We start from the raw sequence: 17,996 nt of genomic DNA on the forward strand, positions 1-17,996 counted from the left end.
CACACACCACCAAGTTATCCCTGATTGGTTAATAAAGGTGCCTACAACCTGGGCTGGGAGGAAATAAAAGGGGGTGGAATGAAGTTCCCAGGCTTGGGGTTTCAAGCAGGAACCATGGAGAGAGAAGAAAGGATGAGAGGGAAGAAGTCATCATGGGGTAGCTGGATCATGAGCACGCAGCCATGAGGGCTGGCCTGTTGTAGGAGCGGCCTAGGCAGAACATGGCAAGAGATATCTCCGGGCTACTGACAGAGAAGTAGACAAACTAGCATAGAGGGTTGGTATCTGCCCAGCTCTAATGCTTTAAGACTAATTACAAATAGAAAGGTTTTAAGTGTTATTTATTTGAGAACTAAATGATCTAAGGTGGGTTAGAAACCCCCCCCAATTTATAACAAAGTATGTTCGCGCATGTATGTGTGTGTGTGTGTGTGTGTGTCTGTGCGTGTGTAGAAGTGTCTGCCACTTATGTATTTGTGTACCCTCAGAGGCCAGATGAGAACATTGGATCCCCTGAAGCTGTAGCTATAGGAGGTTGTAAGCCACCCAGCATGGGTGTGGGGAATTGAAGTCCCATCCTTCTAACCCCTGAATTAACCAAACTCCCATCCTCTTAACCCCCAAATCATCCCTCCAGTCCCTCAATTCATTGGAATTTCCAAAGGTACCCAAGACATGAGTTTGGGTTTGCTCTCAGACTTTAACAATTAGTAACTATTGGTAGCAAATAGGGAAAGGTATCTCCTCTACAGCAGTTAAGAGCAAGGACGAAGACCCATTCAAACTGCCAGTTAAGAATGATGTTTGGAAGGTATTCTGTGGGCTGTATGACCAAGCCTGGACTGATGGCCAGTCTTCCAGAGATGGACAAGAGTTATGCACTCATGTTAAAAGAGCAGCAAAGAAGGGTCACAATATTTGAACCACAAAAGAACCTTCACCATTGTTTATCCTCTTAAGGGTAGTTTTCATATTGCTATTATTGTTGTTGCTATTGTTTTGGTTTTTTGTTTGTTTGTTTGTTCGCTTTGAGACAGGCTTTCTCTGTTTCCCTGAACTCACTCTGTAGACCAGGCTGGCCTCAAATTCACAGAGATATGCCTCCTCTGCCTCCTGACATCAAAGGCTTACACTGATACCACCCAGACTGTAATTTTCATATTTCAATTAACACGTTCTTTTTTTATTCCTAGAGGAGACTGCAGCTGTATTTGACTTTGTGACCCATGTGTCAGAAGGACACTAAGCAGACACTGGGGGAAGTAATCAGACAGGAGTAGTGGGCTGGCGGGCTCTCCTGGTTACATAGCACACTTAGAAACCTAAGTGGAGGGTGAAAGTCAAGACCAAATTCTCTAGATCCTTCACTAGTGACTTTGACATACTCATGCTGGAAGGAACAGCTAGTATCCATCTGCATAGTAAGCCCCTAAAGAGACTTCTTTGACATCTTGAACATGTCTACAAGCACAAATCCACGCCCAGAAAACCACAAGCTCAGGAATAACAAGGTACCCTTCATTCTAATTATATTTTATTTGTTGTAGTCTTAAAAATTAAATTTTTGTTTATATAGATGTGTGTGTGTGTGTGTGTGTGTGTGTGTGCATGTGTGTGCATATGTCATGTGTGTGCAGGTCCCTCAGAGGCCAGAGATCTTCTGGAGCTGGAGTTACAGGAGATTATGAGATGCCCACTATGGGTGCTGAGAACTCAGGTCCTCTACAAGAGGAGCCACTTCTCATAACCACTGAGTCATCTCTTCAGCACCCTGCTTTCTGTATTTTTTTTCTTTTAAATTTTTAAAATCCTTTTTATATGCATAGGTGTTTTGTCTGCATGGATGTTTGTGTATCGTGTGGGTGCCTGGTGCCTTCAGAGACCAGAAGAGGGCATTGCATCCACATTACTGAAGTTACGGATGTTTGTAAGCTGTAGTGTGGATTCTGGGACTAGAACCCAGGTCCTCTGATAGAGCAGTGCTTTTAACTGCTGAGCCACCTCTTCAGTACTGTATTTTAGATGATCCAGCATTAGGGGCCTCACTGACCTAAGACTGCTCCTCTTAGTGCTCACATGTTTCTGGAGATAGCACATTAATTCCGTGAAGGTGCCACTCAACTGAAGCATCCATCTGAAGTCCTTATCCTGCTTCTTCTCCTATCTAGTTCTTCCATCGAAGAGGCAATACTCCTTTTCCTGCCTCATCCGGGACTGAGACCATTATCACCAGGACAGTCTCAGTATGGCAGAGGCCAGAGGGATTCTGATTATTGAGTCCTAAGCTTGTTGTCCTGCCTTGCCTGTTCATTCTTCCTCCTGCTCGTGGACACTGATGGAGCCTGGTGCTTGATATACATCCCTGTGTGATGTGTGACATCCATTCTGGTCTTACTTTTCTATTGCTGTGATAAAATACCATGACCAAGACAACTTATAAAAGTATTGAACTGGGCTTACAGTTCAGAAGGTTAGAGCGCATGATGGCAGAGCAAAGGCGTGGTGACAGGATCAGCTGAGAGCTCACATCTTAAACCAAAAGCAGGAGAGAGAGAGAGAGTGCAATGGGGATGGCAGGAGGCTATTGAAACCTCCAAGCCTATCCCTGTTACACACCTCCTCCAACAAGGCCACACCTCCTAATCCTTCCTAAATGGTTCTACCAATTGTGGACCAACCATTCAAACATATGCACTCATTCAGACCACCATAATCTTCTTGGTGCTGTGACAAATTGCTCCCCCTTTTGTCACATATATGGTTTGTGTACATGTGATAGCATGCATGTAGGCAGGGTTAGTGTGTAAGCCAGGGGTTGATGAGAAGTGTCTTATTTGATTACTCTCCATCTTATAAGTTAAGGTGAGGTCTCTAGCTAAACCTGGATTCACTGATTCAGTCTGTCTAGCTACTCGACTTGCTCAGTGGATGCTTGTCTTCACCTCTTGTGCCCTGGGATTACTAATGGGTGACCACATCCACCTGACATTTATGTGGATACTAGGGATCTTAGGGTTATTATTGCTGGGATGAAACACCATTTCCAAAGCAACTTGGGGAGGAAAGGGTTTATTTGGCTCACCCCTCCACATCATAGTCATCACTGAAGGAAGTCAGGACAGAAACTCAAGCAGGGCTGGAACCCGGAGGTGGGAGCTGATAGAGGGTCATGGAGGATGTTGCTTACTGGCTTGCTCCTCATGGCTTGTTCAGCCTCTTTCCTACAGAACCAGGACCACCAGCCAGGGCTGGCCTCCCCCATCAAATTACTTATTAAGAAAATGCCCTACAGCCTCATCTTACGAAGGCATTTTCTTCAGGTTCCCTCCTCTCAGATGACTCTACCTTGTGTCAAGTTGACATAAAACTACGTATCATAGGCTCTAAACTCTGGTCCTCAGGCTCGAATGGCATTTTGAGTCTCACTTCTTTACACTGAGCCATCTTTGCAGCTCACAAACTGTCATTCATTTATTTCCTTCCTTCCTTCCTTCCTTCCTTCCTTCCTTCCTTCCTCCCTCCCTCCCTCCCTCCCTCCCTCCCTCCCTCCCTTCCTTCCTTCCTTCCTTTTTCCCTTCTTTTTTTGCTTTTGTTTTATTTTCAAGACAGGGTTTCTCTATGTAGCTTTGGCTGTCCTGGAACTCACTCTGTAGACCAGGCCTGCCTCTGTCTCCCGAGTGCTAGGATTAAAGGCATGCACTGCCTGGCCTGATTTTTTTTTTTTAAGTGCTCTTTCAATGGCAGTCATTTTATCTTTTGCAGTCATCATGGTTTCTCTTGTGCTTTTTAATACATTTTTTAAAAAAATACTTACTGAGTAAGGATGAGTGTATCAGAGTGTGTGTGAAAGTCAGAGGACAACTTTTTGAGTTAGTTTTCTGCTTCTACTATGTGGGTCCTGGGGACTAGACTCAAGTTGCCAGGTTTGGCTTCATAGGGTTCACTAAGGGAGGCCATCTTTGAGAGTGGCAGTCCTCAGTGTGATGTACCTCCCAGAAAGTATCCCTCTTCTACTCTCTCAACCACAGACCTGAGATTACAGCTTTATATGATAGACCCCTTAAGAGAAATGTCTCCCTAGTCACAACTGTGGTCTACAGAAAAGCAGCAGCTACCGTCAGTATACAGAGGGAGTAAAGCAGATGTAGAAATGGGATCAGACCTATGGGCAAGAAATGCATTTTGCTTCTACTGGTGAAATAGCAGTGCCCGCCTCTAGTAGGTCATCATTAAATGACTGACTGCTGAGTTTAGCTTCCTCTCGTCTCCCATGAGACACTGTATGTTCTAATCAGTTCCTCTTACATAGGCTATAGGCTTGTTTTGGGTTTTGTTTGTTTTTATGAGGAAACAGTACAGATCCCTCCATAATCACTATTCACTGTACTCCAAGCATGTGCCTGGTCAGAGGGAAGACTGAACGAGGACAAGTCATTGCCCAAGAAATAGAGTTAGTACCCGAGATCAACCACTGGCATTAGAGAAGGATGGTTACAGAAGCCAGGGAGGACAATGAAGGTTGGCCTGCCTGCAGAGTCAATGGTGGTTCTAAGAGATGATCATTTTGCAATATACAGAATGTCCCCCACTAAATTCTATGCACATGCTATGCCTGTATGTGCATACAGGGTAGGTAATCACGCGGAGGCCAAAAGTCAGCACGCGGTATTTTACTCTCCACATGATTTTTTTCACACATGTTCTCCCACTGAACCTGGAATTCACTGATTTGGCAAACCAAGCTAGCTAGCAAGCAAGCCCCTGAGTCCTTCCATTTCTTCCCAGCACTGGGATTTCAGGTGTGCTCTGCCACACCACCTGGCTCTTTTATGTGGCAACTGGGGTTCCAGATTCAGGTAGGTTCTCATGCTCTCATGACAAGTACTTTACCAGCTCCAACCCCAATAAATTATGACATTGCAATCCTAACCCTCAACGTTGACAGTACTGCAAGAGTTGGGAAGTATGTTGTGAAAATGGGGTTGGTTGGTACAGACAAGAAAAGGCTCTCCATTGTAGGCAGTATCTTGTGTATTGTATGAATACATCACTTGTCAATTTAAAACAAAAACAAAAAACTATGGCCTATAAAATAGGGTAGAATAGACATTTGGAAGGCAGAAAGGATTCTGAGATAGAGCCAAGCACGGTAGGACATGGTCCCTGGAACCCAAAGGAGGACACATGGGACCTGAGCAGAGGTAACCTGCCACATGGCAGAACTTAGATTAGAATAAACAGGATATTAATTTTATGAGCTAGTTGGAGAATAAGCCAAAAGCTCATGGCTAAGGTATTTGTAAATATATTTTGAGTCTCACAGTCCTTGCTTGGGAACAAGAGGAAAAACAGCTTTTACACCTCACTACATGAGGGCACAAGACAGCCATACACCAGCAAAAGCTTGTTGCCAGTTACTAGTCAACAAGTAAATCTGAACTATGACATTGCCTTACTTTTCCCTTAAATTTTCCTTATTACTTGACATTAAATGTATTAAGACTATTTCTTACTTTCTCATGGTCTAGTGCCCTGATGTTTGTCAATACTAAATTTGTTTTAAACATGTCAAGTTTCAAACACTTCAGTTGCACGATAACGTTATGTTAAAAAGATGTATAGTTTAAAGTGTTTTAAAATTTATGTCTATGTATGAGGATGACATTGGAGGACAAAAGAGAGCATCAGATTCCTTTGGATCAGATTCCTATGGGTGAACGTGAGCCACCTGGTGTGGGTGCTGGGTCCTATTTGTTTGTTTGGTTTTTTGATTTTTTGAGACAGGGTTTCTCTGTGTAGTCCTGGCTGTCCTGGAACTCACTCTCTAGACCAGGCTGGCCTCGAACTCAGAAATCCGCCTGCCTCTGCCTCCCAATGCTGGGTCCTTTTAAGGAGCATAGTGAGCTCTTACCTGCTGGGCTCTCTCCAGCCCCAGTAGCTAAATGTGTATAACCACTAGTTATAGTTATAGCGTAGCTTATACCACTGGCACATTTAAAGAGGCCTCATGCTGGTACTATTTTTGACTTAATACCGATACTTCTTTATCCCACTGCCTTCCACCTCTCTGCCCTAGCCTCCAGCACCCACCCAGCCACCATGGACGTGAACTGTTGGCGGTAAAATCATATCATTGACAAACTCTAATAATAATCTGTAATATAAAAACTTACACATTTCTGAAATCAAGGTGAGTCTTGTTTTCATTTCTATATACCTTTAACAGTTAAACATTAGTGCTTAGTGGGATAGTTAACACATCATAAGCCAGGGTTACAGCTTATGTTAAAGCCGGTGGAGCTTCCTGAAAAGTGGCAGAGCATGTTTTACATGTTTAAGCCCAGCATTCATCTCCCAGCCTGAAGACAAAAACAAAGCCAAGCTCAAAGCCTCCAAATAACCACTCAAATTACAAAACATTTATCTTAACCCCCAAATTTTATAAGCACAGCATTCCGTACACAGTAAAGTAAGGAGCTGGAAGCAAAACATAAGATGTTAGAAGAGACATCAAGAAGAAAATATGTGTGAGTAAAGATGTAGGAACAGACAGACTTCAGCTTCTGCTATCAGCAATCTGATAGCAAACCACTGGAAGTTTTTGAGTAGGAAAGCAGCATTATCTGAGAGATTTTAAAGTAGAGATCAGTCTGGCTGCTTTGTGGAAAATAACCCATATAAAGTAAGTAACAGAAGTAAGGTTATCTGCCAAGGAATACACCAAAAGGAAAAGGTAACTAACACATGTCCACTGAAAGACAAACACAAGGCTTTTAATAGCAATTTTATTCATAATGACCATAAACTGGAAACAATCCAAATATTCATCAACGTTGAATGGATCAACTTGTACAATTAATGTACTGTGACACAGAAGTGAAAAATGAGCGGTTACAATCCACAACATGGATTACTATAGCAGACACAGAGAGAACAGAAGATACAATAGTGTATTTAATTCCACTTGATATACATTTAAAACAGGCAAAACTAACTCACAGGCAATACAAGTCAGACCAGCAATTATCTCTCTGTGAGAGGCAAAGGGCACCTACTGGAGTAACAGAAATATTTTCTACCTTGCTCTGAGTGGTGCATTCACAGGTGAATATAAGAATCCACTGAAGTGGACACTTAATATTTGTAAACTTTAATCTCAACGAAAAAGCAAAGACATATTTAAAATGACATAACTAGGGGAATAGAATGAGGACCAGTACTATGATCTTCCAAATAGCTCAGCTTCCTCCCACCTGAATGGAGGGATTTGCAATTCTTGAAATCTAGTGTGGCTGTGGGCTTACAGAGCCAAACTTTCTCTTCTCTTTTCTCAAAGTGAGCAGTCAACTCCTATTGAGTTTATCTGCTTAGTCCTCAGGGTAGGTAGGGACAATTTTAAACAGGAAACAGTGAACTTTTCCAAAAAGTATTTTAGCTTGTGTTGCTCACAGTGTCACAACTACGAAAGACTCCAACTATAGAGGGAAGTAGCCATGACTGCTCATAGACAGACATGGCTATAACTCCTGTAACACTTTCCTCAGAGAAGGATGAGCCGGGAAAGACTTGGCCTGTGGGGGTTGTAGCCTGCCAGCTCAGAAAACTCAGACAACTTGTTACAGACAAGCTGTTGGGACACTAAACTTTTGTAGTTATTCACCTGCTCATGGCACCTCACCAATCCTGATGCAGAACTAAAATACTAAACAAATCAATTATTGATTATTTGCAAGGCAGACAGGAAGATTGCTACTGGAAGAGAGGAAAAAAAAATGAGACAGGGACAAGTTATATTATAGAGAGGCGAAAGTACCCCTTGTGATGAACTGGGAGACAGGACATCTACCCTTTATTAAAGAAGAAAAAAATACTTTGTGGTGGCCGTTGGCTGCTTTAGACAAAATGTACAGGACATGAATTCAGTATTTGGTTGGTTTCAAGGCAGAATAAAGTACTTACAGTGTAGGATGATCAACTTTTTAAATACAAGATTAAAAATGAGAAACCCTTAACCCAAAGGATGACAAAAAACTAGTTTTGCAATAGGATCAAATCTCTGGATAACTGTTGTACTACCAAGACCTCAGAATGAATTAATTAGTGTGACTTCCTAAAACTGTAAGTCCAACTAAGAGAATGATACCAGGTCATCTCTTAAATTGGGCAGAATGGCGTAATGAAAGAGACTAATAAGCATCTGGCTTTCCGACTTAAGACTGAAATGTCTCATTTACCTAGAAATGAAATTCAGAAGCATGAAAAAAGAAAGCAAGAAAATATAGCAAATCTAAAAATCCATGTTAACTGGATGTCATCTGGGGGTTTTCTCTTTGGGAGATGATGTGGGAATTCTACATGTTAAAAAAAAAGAGCTGAGGATCTTGTAGTCAGAAGGGCTGACTACATCTTTCTTAGAAACAAGTTTACTTACTTTTAAATTCCAGAAGAGCCAGAAATCATCTGTAAAGGAAAGTAACTACTAAATACCATGCCATTTTCTCCTAGGGTTGATGCCTACAAAAGGAAAAATGGACATTAACTCTTTGCAGTATTGTTTTTCTCCAATACTGAAGGTAATTTTTAGATTATTGAACTCAGTTCAATCTAAGCAGTTACCCAATGTTTTCCCTCTGTATGTAGGTTCCTTTGGAAATTAGAATAAAGACTCTACATTATGAATGTACTTAACACTAGAGAGTAGATTTGTGAGTACACCTAGGTTTGAATCTTGACATTACTACTAGTTTACTAGGGTAAATTACAATCTGTTTTCTTAACAACATTCACATAATATTTGAACCACATGCTAAGCACTGCACTAAATTCAAGAAACACAACAATGAGATTCCTAGTCACAAATAAGGTAAGCTTCATTTCTTAATTTGCTAAGAACTATTAAGTGAACAGGCAGGATGTCTGTGAAAATCAAATGAAGACTGTGAAAGTTTCATATATATATATAAAACAAACAAGTATTTATTTGCCCAAGCATTTGTTCAAATGCCAGGCATTGCACTATTCACTAGAGATGAAACAATGGATTAGACTTCTCTGGTCCAGTCTAGCAATGATCAATGCACAGTAAGAAATGCTAATTAGAAAGGACAGGGTGTTTGTTCAGCATGTGTAGTTGGGGACCTGGCCTAGAAGACACATCCAAAGCTTCTTAGATGATACATAAGCCAAGTCCCACAAGATGAACAGAAGTTTGTTTTCTATCTACCCTGATAGCAGTGAAGGCAGGGGAGCAGTAGGAGTGAGCTGACCATTTTTGGCTTAGGTGAGGGCAACTGTATAAAGCCATCTGCTGAAGGAAAAGTGAGAGGAAGAGCAGGTTTGGGAGAAAGAGCCAAGGTGCGTGAGAGCACAGTGTTAGCAATATTAGCAACTAGGATTTAGGGGAAATCTCAGGAGACAAAAACTTGGAAGTATCTGCATACAGGTGATACCTAAAGTCATAGAAAGATATCAACTAAGGAAGTAATGGAGGGAAATGAGGCAAGGGAGTCTTAAAAGAAAACAAAACACAACAGCAAACAAGCAGCCAGCCAGACATACGGAAGGAGGTGACTGCAATGACTGGAGCCAGTGTCTCTGCAATGCGAGGCTGATTTCAAGATGGAAAAGCACTGAACTTGAGTGATCTGACTGGCAATGTGGGCGCCTGGGCAAGCAAATATTTGAACTAGTGGGAATGAGAGAAATGGGAAGGGACAGTTAAGGACACAGAGTTGTTGTTTTAAATGGCACTTATTTTAACTATATTCACTGATACCACAGGACCAGTAACAACTATATATTTAAAAAGGAAAAAGAAAAGAAAAAACTGCCATGCAGCTACAGTTACTTACAGAAATACAGAAAACAGCAAAACACCTTAAACCAGCGGTTCTCAACCCATGGGTCCCGACCCCTCTTGGGGTTTGAATATCAGATATCCTGCGTATCAGATATTTACATTACAATTCATAACAGTAGCAGATTACAGTTCCGAAGTAGCAAAGAAATAATTTTATGGCTAGGGGTCACCACAACATGAGGAATTGTATTACAGGGTCGCAGCACTAAGAAGGTTAAGAACCACTGCCTTAAACAAAGAAACAAACAAAAAAATAAGACTAGTTACAGCAAACTATTGCTGAGGGTCAATTTAAAAAAAAAAATCCCTTAGCTTATTTATATCTCCTCCATATTCACACAGTGGTTATATGATGCAAACTAATTTTATTATCACCTTAAGCAAAACACGAGAACTTGATAGAATGCACAAGATATTACTATTTAAGGGACTAGAAAGTAGAAGCAGCTTTCAGGACTTCCAATCATTCTCTCAAATAATAAAAGAATTTGAAGAATTTACTGTGAAAGGTAATACACAAAGGTACCGGGAAACTACCAGTAGACTCCTGTTTTCCAGGTACTTAAACTTATTCTTTGATAAGCAACATGTCAATCCGACACTCGCTTTTCTTTTCTGAACTGTTGGAACTAGGCTTCTCTATCAAGTATACACCATCAGCTTCCACTGGAGATTTCTCTCTGTCCTTTGAAATAAGATGATGTATTCTCGTTGCGGGGGGGAGGGTGCTGGCACTTTGGGAGGAATAGATGATTCTTTATGGCATCAGGCTCTCTGAACACCATAGGAAGGAGAAATCTTCTTGGCTTACATGCCAGCACAACCCTCCAGTAAATAAGATAATTACAAAGGTGCCCCTAACACTTTCCAGTACTTTCTGGAAGGAAGGGTTTCTACCTTTGATTGAGAACCACTGATCTAACTTTGGTTCTTAGACTCCTGTGGCTTAATCATCAGTTCCTTCCAAATTCTTGGTTGTAATCAGGTTCCTTGAATGAGCAACACGACAATGCGCTGCAGTATTTAAGACAGAATGTAGCACATCAGCTTGTAAACTGTACTTGAGGATGCGTTACAAATCAGGTGCTGCTTTTAGATCAGTTTTACATGGTGAGCTTTACCTTTAGGTTGACTTTTCCACAGTTAATATGTCTGATAACATTACAGCACAAAACCAATATCTCTAGAAATAGCAATTATTACAGTCTGTGGATAAGGTTGCCTCTTGAGATTTAAATATTTTTACTTGTGCACTGTCTTAACTACTCAGTGCGTAGCAAGACAGTTCTAAATTCTAGAGTAAATTCATTTCCTGCAGCTAACAAAATCTGACACATCATTTCAAAATAAAGTGTCTCCCTTAAGCATAATTTCTTTATAAAACACTAATACCCATGCAGATAAGACAAGCACGATAAAACCTCTCATAACTCCTGATCTTGAAGTGTAAAAGTCTTTTCCCCCTTATTGTTTGGATAGGGCCAAAGTTCTGTCTAGAGTAGAAAAAAAAAAAAATACTGACTGGCAGTGATCAAGATTCCATACTTACCATGGTCCTTTGATAGATGAACTGAAAAAAATTGCTCCAGCTGTGAAAAACTAAGGAGCAAACCACCAATAATTGGTAATTCTTAACTCCTGATAGTAAGAAACTTCCTAAATCAGAAACTTAAAATAATCCTTGCTGCTCCAACACCAAATTGATTACTTCCTCCATCCATAATGTCACCATCAACTGGGTAGGTGGGGATGGGGGTTGTATTTACTTCAGACTCAAAATATGCTTTAAAAAATAATCTTAAATTCTGTTTGCTAGATAAAATACCTCCACTGTGTATATGCTATTCCTTTTCAGAAACTTAATTTGATGTTTCTGTAAACTGACTCAAATACACTTCTAAGAAGTTGGTCATTTCAAACTACGTGTCACACTTTCCACTGTGTCAAAATAAGAGCTGAAACTTTTGGCATGTATCTTCAGACCATTTTAAAACCAGACTTCTAGTTCAACTGACAATATCAATACTAAATTTGTTGAAAATCAGTTGTAATAAAAGTAAAAGGCAATGAGTTTTCCATTAAACTAAAGTTTTTAAAGGTGGTATTCTTATGCTTCAGTCCCATGTTGCCAAATGGGATGGGGAAAGGCAACTTGTCAGAAAGATTTCAATGTTTATCAATTTAGACATCTGTAAGAAGTTCAATGCTTTCCAACCGTCCAAATGAGGAAATGTGAAAGAAAATCAAACTAATTTTCCCTTTTCAAATGACTTCTCCTTGTACCACGATGGCTTAAGCATCATTTCTTTCTCTCACAAGATCATCCCAGCGAGGATCCATTTCAGTTGTGGCAACTCGAAATAGTGCTTGGAGATGCTCATCTGTCAGCGGCTGGCTCAGTGTGTGCTGGTTTCGGGTTAAATACGAAAATGCCTTATCACAGATCTGGTTACTATCAAATAAGGATGCCACCTTATAGGCAACCCCTTTGATAATTGGGTAAGCTTCACCAGACAGTCCAGCATAAAACTGTCCCAGGTCTTTGACTCTGTACTCATTCCACAGGTCAGTGTTCCCCTGAAGTTTTGTTAGCTCCACTCTTACGGAAATAGGCGCATACTCCGGTTTAAAGCTAAATGGGTTTGAGAAAAGTTCTAAGTCCTTTTTAATGAACCTGAGGTCCTTAAAATGTCTCTCAAAATCTTTTTGCAGGCGGGAGATCACCATCTGATACCTGTCAGGATCAAATATTTTTTGATCCTCCTTAAACTGCTGTCTAAGTTCATCAACGATTATGCTGAAGGCAGGAAAGTCTGTTAGATTTACTTCCTCCATATGTCTGTGAAGTGAACTCAGCTTATCCTCAAAGGTACAGATGCGGTCAAAGGCGGCGGCAGCAAAGACTTTACTGATTTGCAGTTCTTCACTGATCTCTCGAAGATAATCCATAATATCTACCAAGAAACCAAAATCACAAAGCCACTGCTTGTCTGAGAAATGAACTGTTGTTGCCCCCACTGAAACCAAGAACGCCTCGATTTCTTTTCTTAGTGAAAATATTAGTTTTAACGTTTTGCCTCTTCTCAGCCAGTTGTTCAAACACCGTCCGTTAACTCTTTCGCCATGCTCTGATTCAGACTCAGTCAGTAAAGACTGAAACTCTGGTCGCCTAACACCTCTGGTCTTAATCATAACTACCCATTCGGATATGGTATTTATGATCTGATTAATGTCAACATCATAAGAGCTCAACAGTTCCAAGTGAAGAAATCCCGAATAGTGGATAACGTTCCAACAGTTGGGACTCACAGCCTTTTCTCTCATGTAGGAGACCAGCCCGGAGTTCTCGCCAATCATCCTTAAAGTGTGGGTCGTGGTCAGTCCAACCATTCGCTGTAAGCTGAGCCCTGCGGTCTGCAGGGCCTCCAGAATTGCCGACATGAGAGCCCCAACACTGAAGTGATGAGTCAGGTTGATAATCGTCAGAAGATCTTCCTGCACCTCCAGGTCCCGGCCGACGCCACGGATGAAGACCAGCAGGTAGTTCTCATAGGCCACAAAAGCCTGGTCATCCAAAGCAAGGGAATAGGCCTTAAAGTCTCTGGCTCGGTTAAACAGCTGGCTACGGAGGTTGCTGTCAATGCTCAGAATCCTCTGCCGTGTGATCTCTGGAGATAAATCAATGCCTTCCAGGACGCCGACGTGATCTGGCAGCACCTCTCTCAGCAACACCTCCATGCACTGGTGTACGAAGTCACCCTCACCCCAGCCGCGACCCTTCAAGGCCAAGAAGCGGCAGAGGCCGAGGCCTGCCCGCGTCGCCCTCTCCTCCGGAGTGAGCACGGAGGCCAAAGACATGTCGCCCTGCCGCAGACGTTCCACCAGGGCCGCGCGTTCCTCGTCCCCTACAAACCGTTCATAGAATTCGTGTTCGGCCTCGTAGTGGCGCCTCACGTCGCGTTCCCGAGTAGAGGCGACCAGGCGACGACACACCAGGCACAGGGCCCCGTCACCCTCCGCAGGCTCCACCACCAAGTAACGCTGGGTCCACTCGGGCCGGAACACTAGAGCCTCGTCGACTTCCATTCTAATCCTCTTGGGCGTCATCCACATTCTGCGGAGGCCACAGGATAACGGCGAGCTCTGAGGCCGCAGCAAACGGGGAGGAGCCCGACGAACGGCAAGCACTCCCTGGGTTCTGCGCCAGATCACCCGAGCAGGGGTGCGCCAGCCTCCGCCAGGGCACCTCCGTTCCTATTGGCTGGAGATTTCGTATTCCCTCAGCTCTCAGAAATGAGCCAATAGGAAGAGCGGACTGTGAACTTTGCCGCGCAAGCGCGTTGCCTTCTAGACGGGTGGGCAGTCGCTGTTTAGGGCGGGACAAAGACCCCAGGAACTGACGTACGAAAGCGCTTGACTGGCATTCATTCTGCCCAATCAGCACTTGCCACTGGGAAGACGGTGCCGGAGGGCGTTCGGCCGAAGCTGAAGGAAGAATTTGTGCGTGAGGAGCCGAAGTGATTGGCTGAAGGTGAACTCGGGCGCCAACATGGCGTTTGTAGCGGGAGTTATTCGGCGTCTGGACGAGACGGTAGTGAATCGCATAGCGGCGGGGGAAGTCATCCAGCGGCCGGCCAATGCTATCAAAGAGATGATTGAAAACTGGTACGGAGGGAGCGGAGCCGAGTTCCCTGAATGTGAGCCGGGACGGACCGACCCACCTGCTGCAGTCGGCCACCGTACCGGGCGCCTGGCACAGGGACCGTGCGGGGCCACGGGCGCAAGGACCCTGCGCGTGCCCGGCCTGTTTCCCACTATGCGCGGGGCCTTGGGTCCTCACGGCTTCTATGAGACCTGTTTGGGTCGCAAGTAGGGGAAGCACGCGTGGTACTGGTTTAATGGCACCTTCCCGGAGGAACCGCCTTGCCACCACATTACATACGTAGAAGATGCTAGACTGACGATGTGTGAATGTTTAAGGGTGTGTTCAGAGTATGCGGTTTTCAGTTTATCATTCATCCCCGGAATAATCCGTATACATCCAAAACACAGTTTCTTTTGAGTTTTATTCAGACTTATCAGGGCAGTGGACATGGGGCTTTCTTCAGACTTAACTGTTGTCAAATTAGTGACCCTAGTTAATGTTCTAGGGGGAGGCATTTGTTTCATCTGAGACTTAAACCCGTCAGATTGTGGAGGGGAGAAGTTAAATGTGTACCGTTTAACCTTTAAAAGGCAGTGTGAATAGTATAACCCAAAATAGACACACCACCAAATAAGTTCAAAAAAGACACTGTATACATAAAGACTTTGTGTTAATATCAGTTAATGGTAGTGAGAGTCCATACATGTTAAAAAAAAAAAAAAGACAAATAAATGTTCAGTGAAGAATAGAAGTCTGATAGAAGTGCACCAAAAAGACAAACCATTCAGAACAATGACGCTGAAATAAATGACGTCAGGCTCTTTTTGGGGTCCAACGACCTTTATACAGGAGTCACCTAAGACCACCTGAAAATACAGATATTTACATTACAATCCAGAGCAGTAGCAAAATTACAGTTGTGAAGTAGCAACAAAATAATTTTATGGTTAAGAGTCACCACACATAACAAAGGGTCGAAGCTTTAGGAAGGTTGAGAACCACTGCCACAGGGAGAAGGGAAAAGTTAAGAGATAACTAAAGGTAGGAGCAGGGAGCCTTCAGACATTTGACTGGTGTCAATAGACTACCGTAGGGTAGCTTTTGCTTTTACAGTGTTAGGATGAACAGGATAATTTGAACCACTTAATTGTGCTATGCCTGAATACTGTACAATAAAATTAAGCTTAAAAGTAGCGTAGCAACTTGCATGCAAGCAGAGATTTTGCACAGATTCTACTTAAATATTTAAGTCAAGGTTTTTGAGGTACTAAGAAAAGTTTATTGCTTAGGTAACTTACTGGTTTTTTGTTTGTTTGTTTTTAAATAAAAGATTTTTCATGAGAGGAGTTGAGAACTTCCCTTTTTATGCAGCCCCAGGTCAAATTTGTTTCCTGTGGTAGATATTCTATGAGTATAGGCAGCTCTGAAAACACAAGAGTTTCATCCTTTTAAAGATTATTTCCTCTTTTTAATTTATTTTCTTTACTTCTATGATAGGGATTGTGTGTATAACACACTTGTGATGGTCAGAGGACAACTTTGATTCTCTCCTTCTATCATGTGGGTCTCAGAACTTGAACTCAGATCCTCTGGTTGGTGCCAGGTGCTTTTACCCACTCAGACATTTTATAGTCCCTATTGAGATCTTTTTTATTTTAAATTTTCATTTTATTTGTGTGATGTTTTGCCTGCATGTATGTGTGTCTATATACCATGTACATGGATTGCTCTCAGGGACCAGAGAGGGTGTCAGGTCCTCTGTAGCTAGAGCTACAGATACCACGTGGATGCTGGAAATGAGCTCAGGTCCCCTGGAAGAGCAACCAGTACTCTTAGTGGCTGAGCCACCTCTCCAGGCTCCAGCTCCTTAGGCCTCTTAAAGAAATTTCTGCATGGCGGTTTTTCTTTGCTTCATCATGAATGTGTTTTCTTTATAAGAGTAGAGGAAAGCTGCATTTTTTTTTTTTTTTTTTTTTTGGTTTTTCGAGACAGGGTTTCTCTGAGTAGCCCTGGCTGTCCTGGAACTCACTCTGTAGACCAGGCTAGCCTCGAACTCTCGAACTCAGAAATCCGCCTGCCTCTGCCTCCCAAGTGCTGGGATTAAAGGCGTGCACCACCACCGCCCGGCTGAAAGCTGGATTTTTTAAAATGATGTTTATTAGAGTCACTTAGAAACCAGAGACTGACTAGAGTTGTTATAATAATAAATGTTGTTGAGAAGAGAGTAAGAAACACTTGCTGAAAGGACTGCCTTACAAGGGTAGAAATGTGCTCTGTCCTCGTCACTTACGCAATGTACCTGTTCATACAGCACCCACACTGACCTTGAAAGACAAAGAAAAGGCATGTAGTCAAGCACTCTATTTGTTTAAAATTTGATATTACAATATGTGTGTCAGAGTAGTTGCAACTGACAAAATTTTTTCTCTGATTTGCCAGTTTAGATGCAAAATCTACAAATATTCAAGTGATTGTTAAAGAAGGAGGCCTGAAGCTAATTCAGATCCAAGACAATGGCACTGGAATCAGGGTAAGCAAGGCCTGGGGGAGCCAGTGTTCTGTGCTTCATGTCAAACCTCTAGAAAAATGCAGGACCTCTTCCTAGGCTGGTGACTGTAATCTTTTTCAGAAGATATTTTAGATTGAAGGCCTGAACACTTATCAATAATTAGTATTAGACTTCTAGTGTATATTGAACATTGTTCAAGGAATATGGCAGTGGATGAAGTGGCCAACAATCCCTTGTTTTCTGTCATGGTTGTGGGAGTCAGGAAAAAGTGAATAGTGTGCTGTGTGACATAAAGTACTGTACAAAACACAAAAGCTGGGGAAGACAGGATCAGAGGGTGGCAAAGGATGTGACTTCCATTTATTCAGAAGGGCTTTAATATGGATGCAAAATTTATGAAGAAAACGAAAGATCAAGGAGCAAGTTGAAACTGTTGAAAGGATGAATGGATAAAAAGAACAGAACACAATCATGAAGTAGAAGCATGCTTGAACTTGATGGACCAGTAGGAAGCCAGTGTATCTACAACATGTCAAAGAAGACAAGAGTGACAGGACACGAGGCCTAGGAGGAAACAGTCTGGGCAGAGCAAAACTGGTCGTCTTTTTGGCAACTGTGGTGGGATATAACTCAATGATTGTAAGCAAAACAGTACATGGTATGGTGTTGGGTTTTATTTAAAAACCTTTGAATGGGCCTGGAGTGATGACTCAGTGGTTAAGAGCACTTACTACTCTTGCAGAGGAACCAAGTTCTGTTCTCAGCATCCATACCAAGTGTCTGACAAAAGGTAGAACTCCAGTTTCAAGGGCTCAAGTGGCTTCTGAGGGCACTTCAAGCATATGGTACACATACAGTCAGGCACACACATACACATAAAAATAAAATTAAAAATTTTTAAAAGACCTTTGCAAACAAGTTGCTGAATGGCAGTGTAGACAGTGAGAAGACTCCTGTAGGAACCCAGGAGTGGGATGACAGTG

The 17,996-nt window shown here is 42.4% G+C and overlaps 2 protein-coding genes across 3 annotated transcripts in view; one reads left to right on the plus strand and one right to left on the minus strand.

Annotated features, from left to right (window-relative positions):
* Positions 1 to 6,767: 6,767 nt before the first annotated feature.
* Epm2aip1 (EPM2A interacting protein 1) lies at positions 6,768 to 14,075 on the minus strand. The gene has a single exon (XM_028787067.1). The coding sequence runs from the start codon at positions 13,970 to 13,972 to the stop codon at positions 12,152 to 12,154; it is 1,821 nt and encodes a 606-aa protein (XP_028642900.1). The 5' UTR covers positions 13,973 to 14,075; the 3' UTR covers positions 6,768 to 12,151.
* A 250-nt stretch (positions 14,076 to 14,325) lies between these two features.
* Positions 14,326 to 17,996, plus strand: part of Mlh1 (mutL homolog 1) — a 41,131-nt gene continuing 37,460 nt past the window's right edge. The window contains exons 1-2 of one of the 2 annotated variants that reach the window (XM_028787064.1): positions 14,326 to 14,524; positions 16,944 to 17,034. In XM_028787064.1, the coding sequence (XP_028642897.1) occupies positions 14,409 to 14,524; positions 16,944 to 17,034 (207 nt within the window). In that variant the 5' untranslated portion in view covers positions 14,326 to 14,408. The remainder of the gene's footprint in view (positions 14,525 to 16,943; positions 17,035 to 17,996) is intronic. The other variant, XM_028787065.1, reaches the window with a different exon arrangement.

The sequence above is a fragment of the Grammomys surdaster genome, unplaced genomic scaffold, assembly GCF_004785775.1.
Source record: "Grammomys surdaster isolate TR1022 unplaced genomic scaffold, NIH_TR_1.0 125606, whole genome shotgun sequence".
Classification (NCBI taxonomy): Eukaryota; Metazoa; Chordata; class Mammalia; order Rodentia; family Muridae; genus Grammomys; species Grammomys surdaster.

What these genes read in the sequence shown, in the direction of transcription:
- Epm2aip1 (XM_028787067.1), bottom strand. Translation starts at nt 13,972, where the DNA reads ATGTGGATGACGCCCAAGAGGATTAGAATGGAAGTCGACGAGGCTCTA.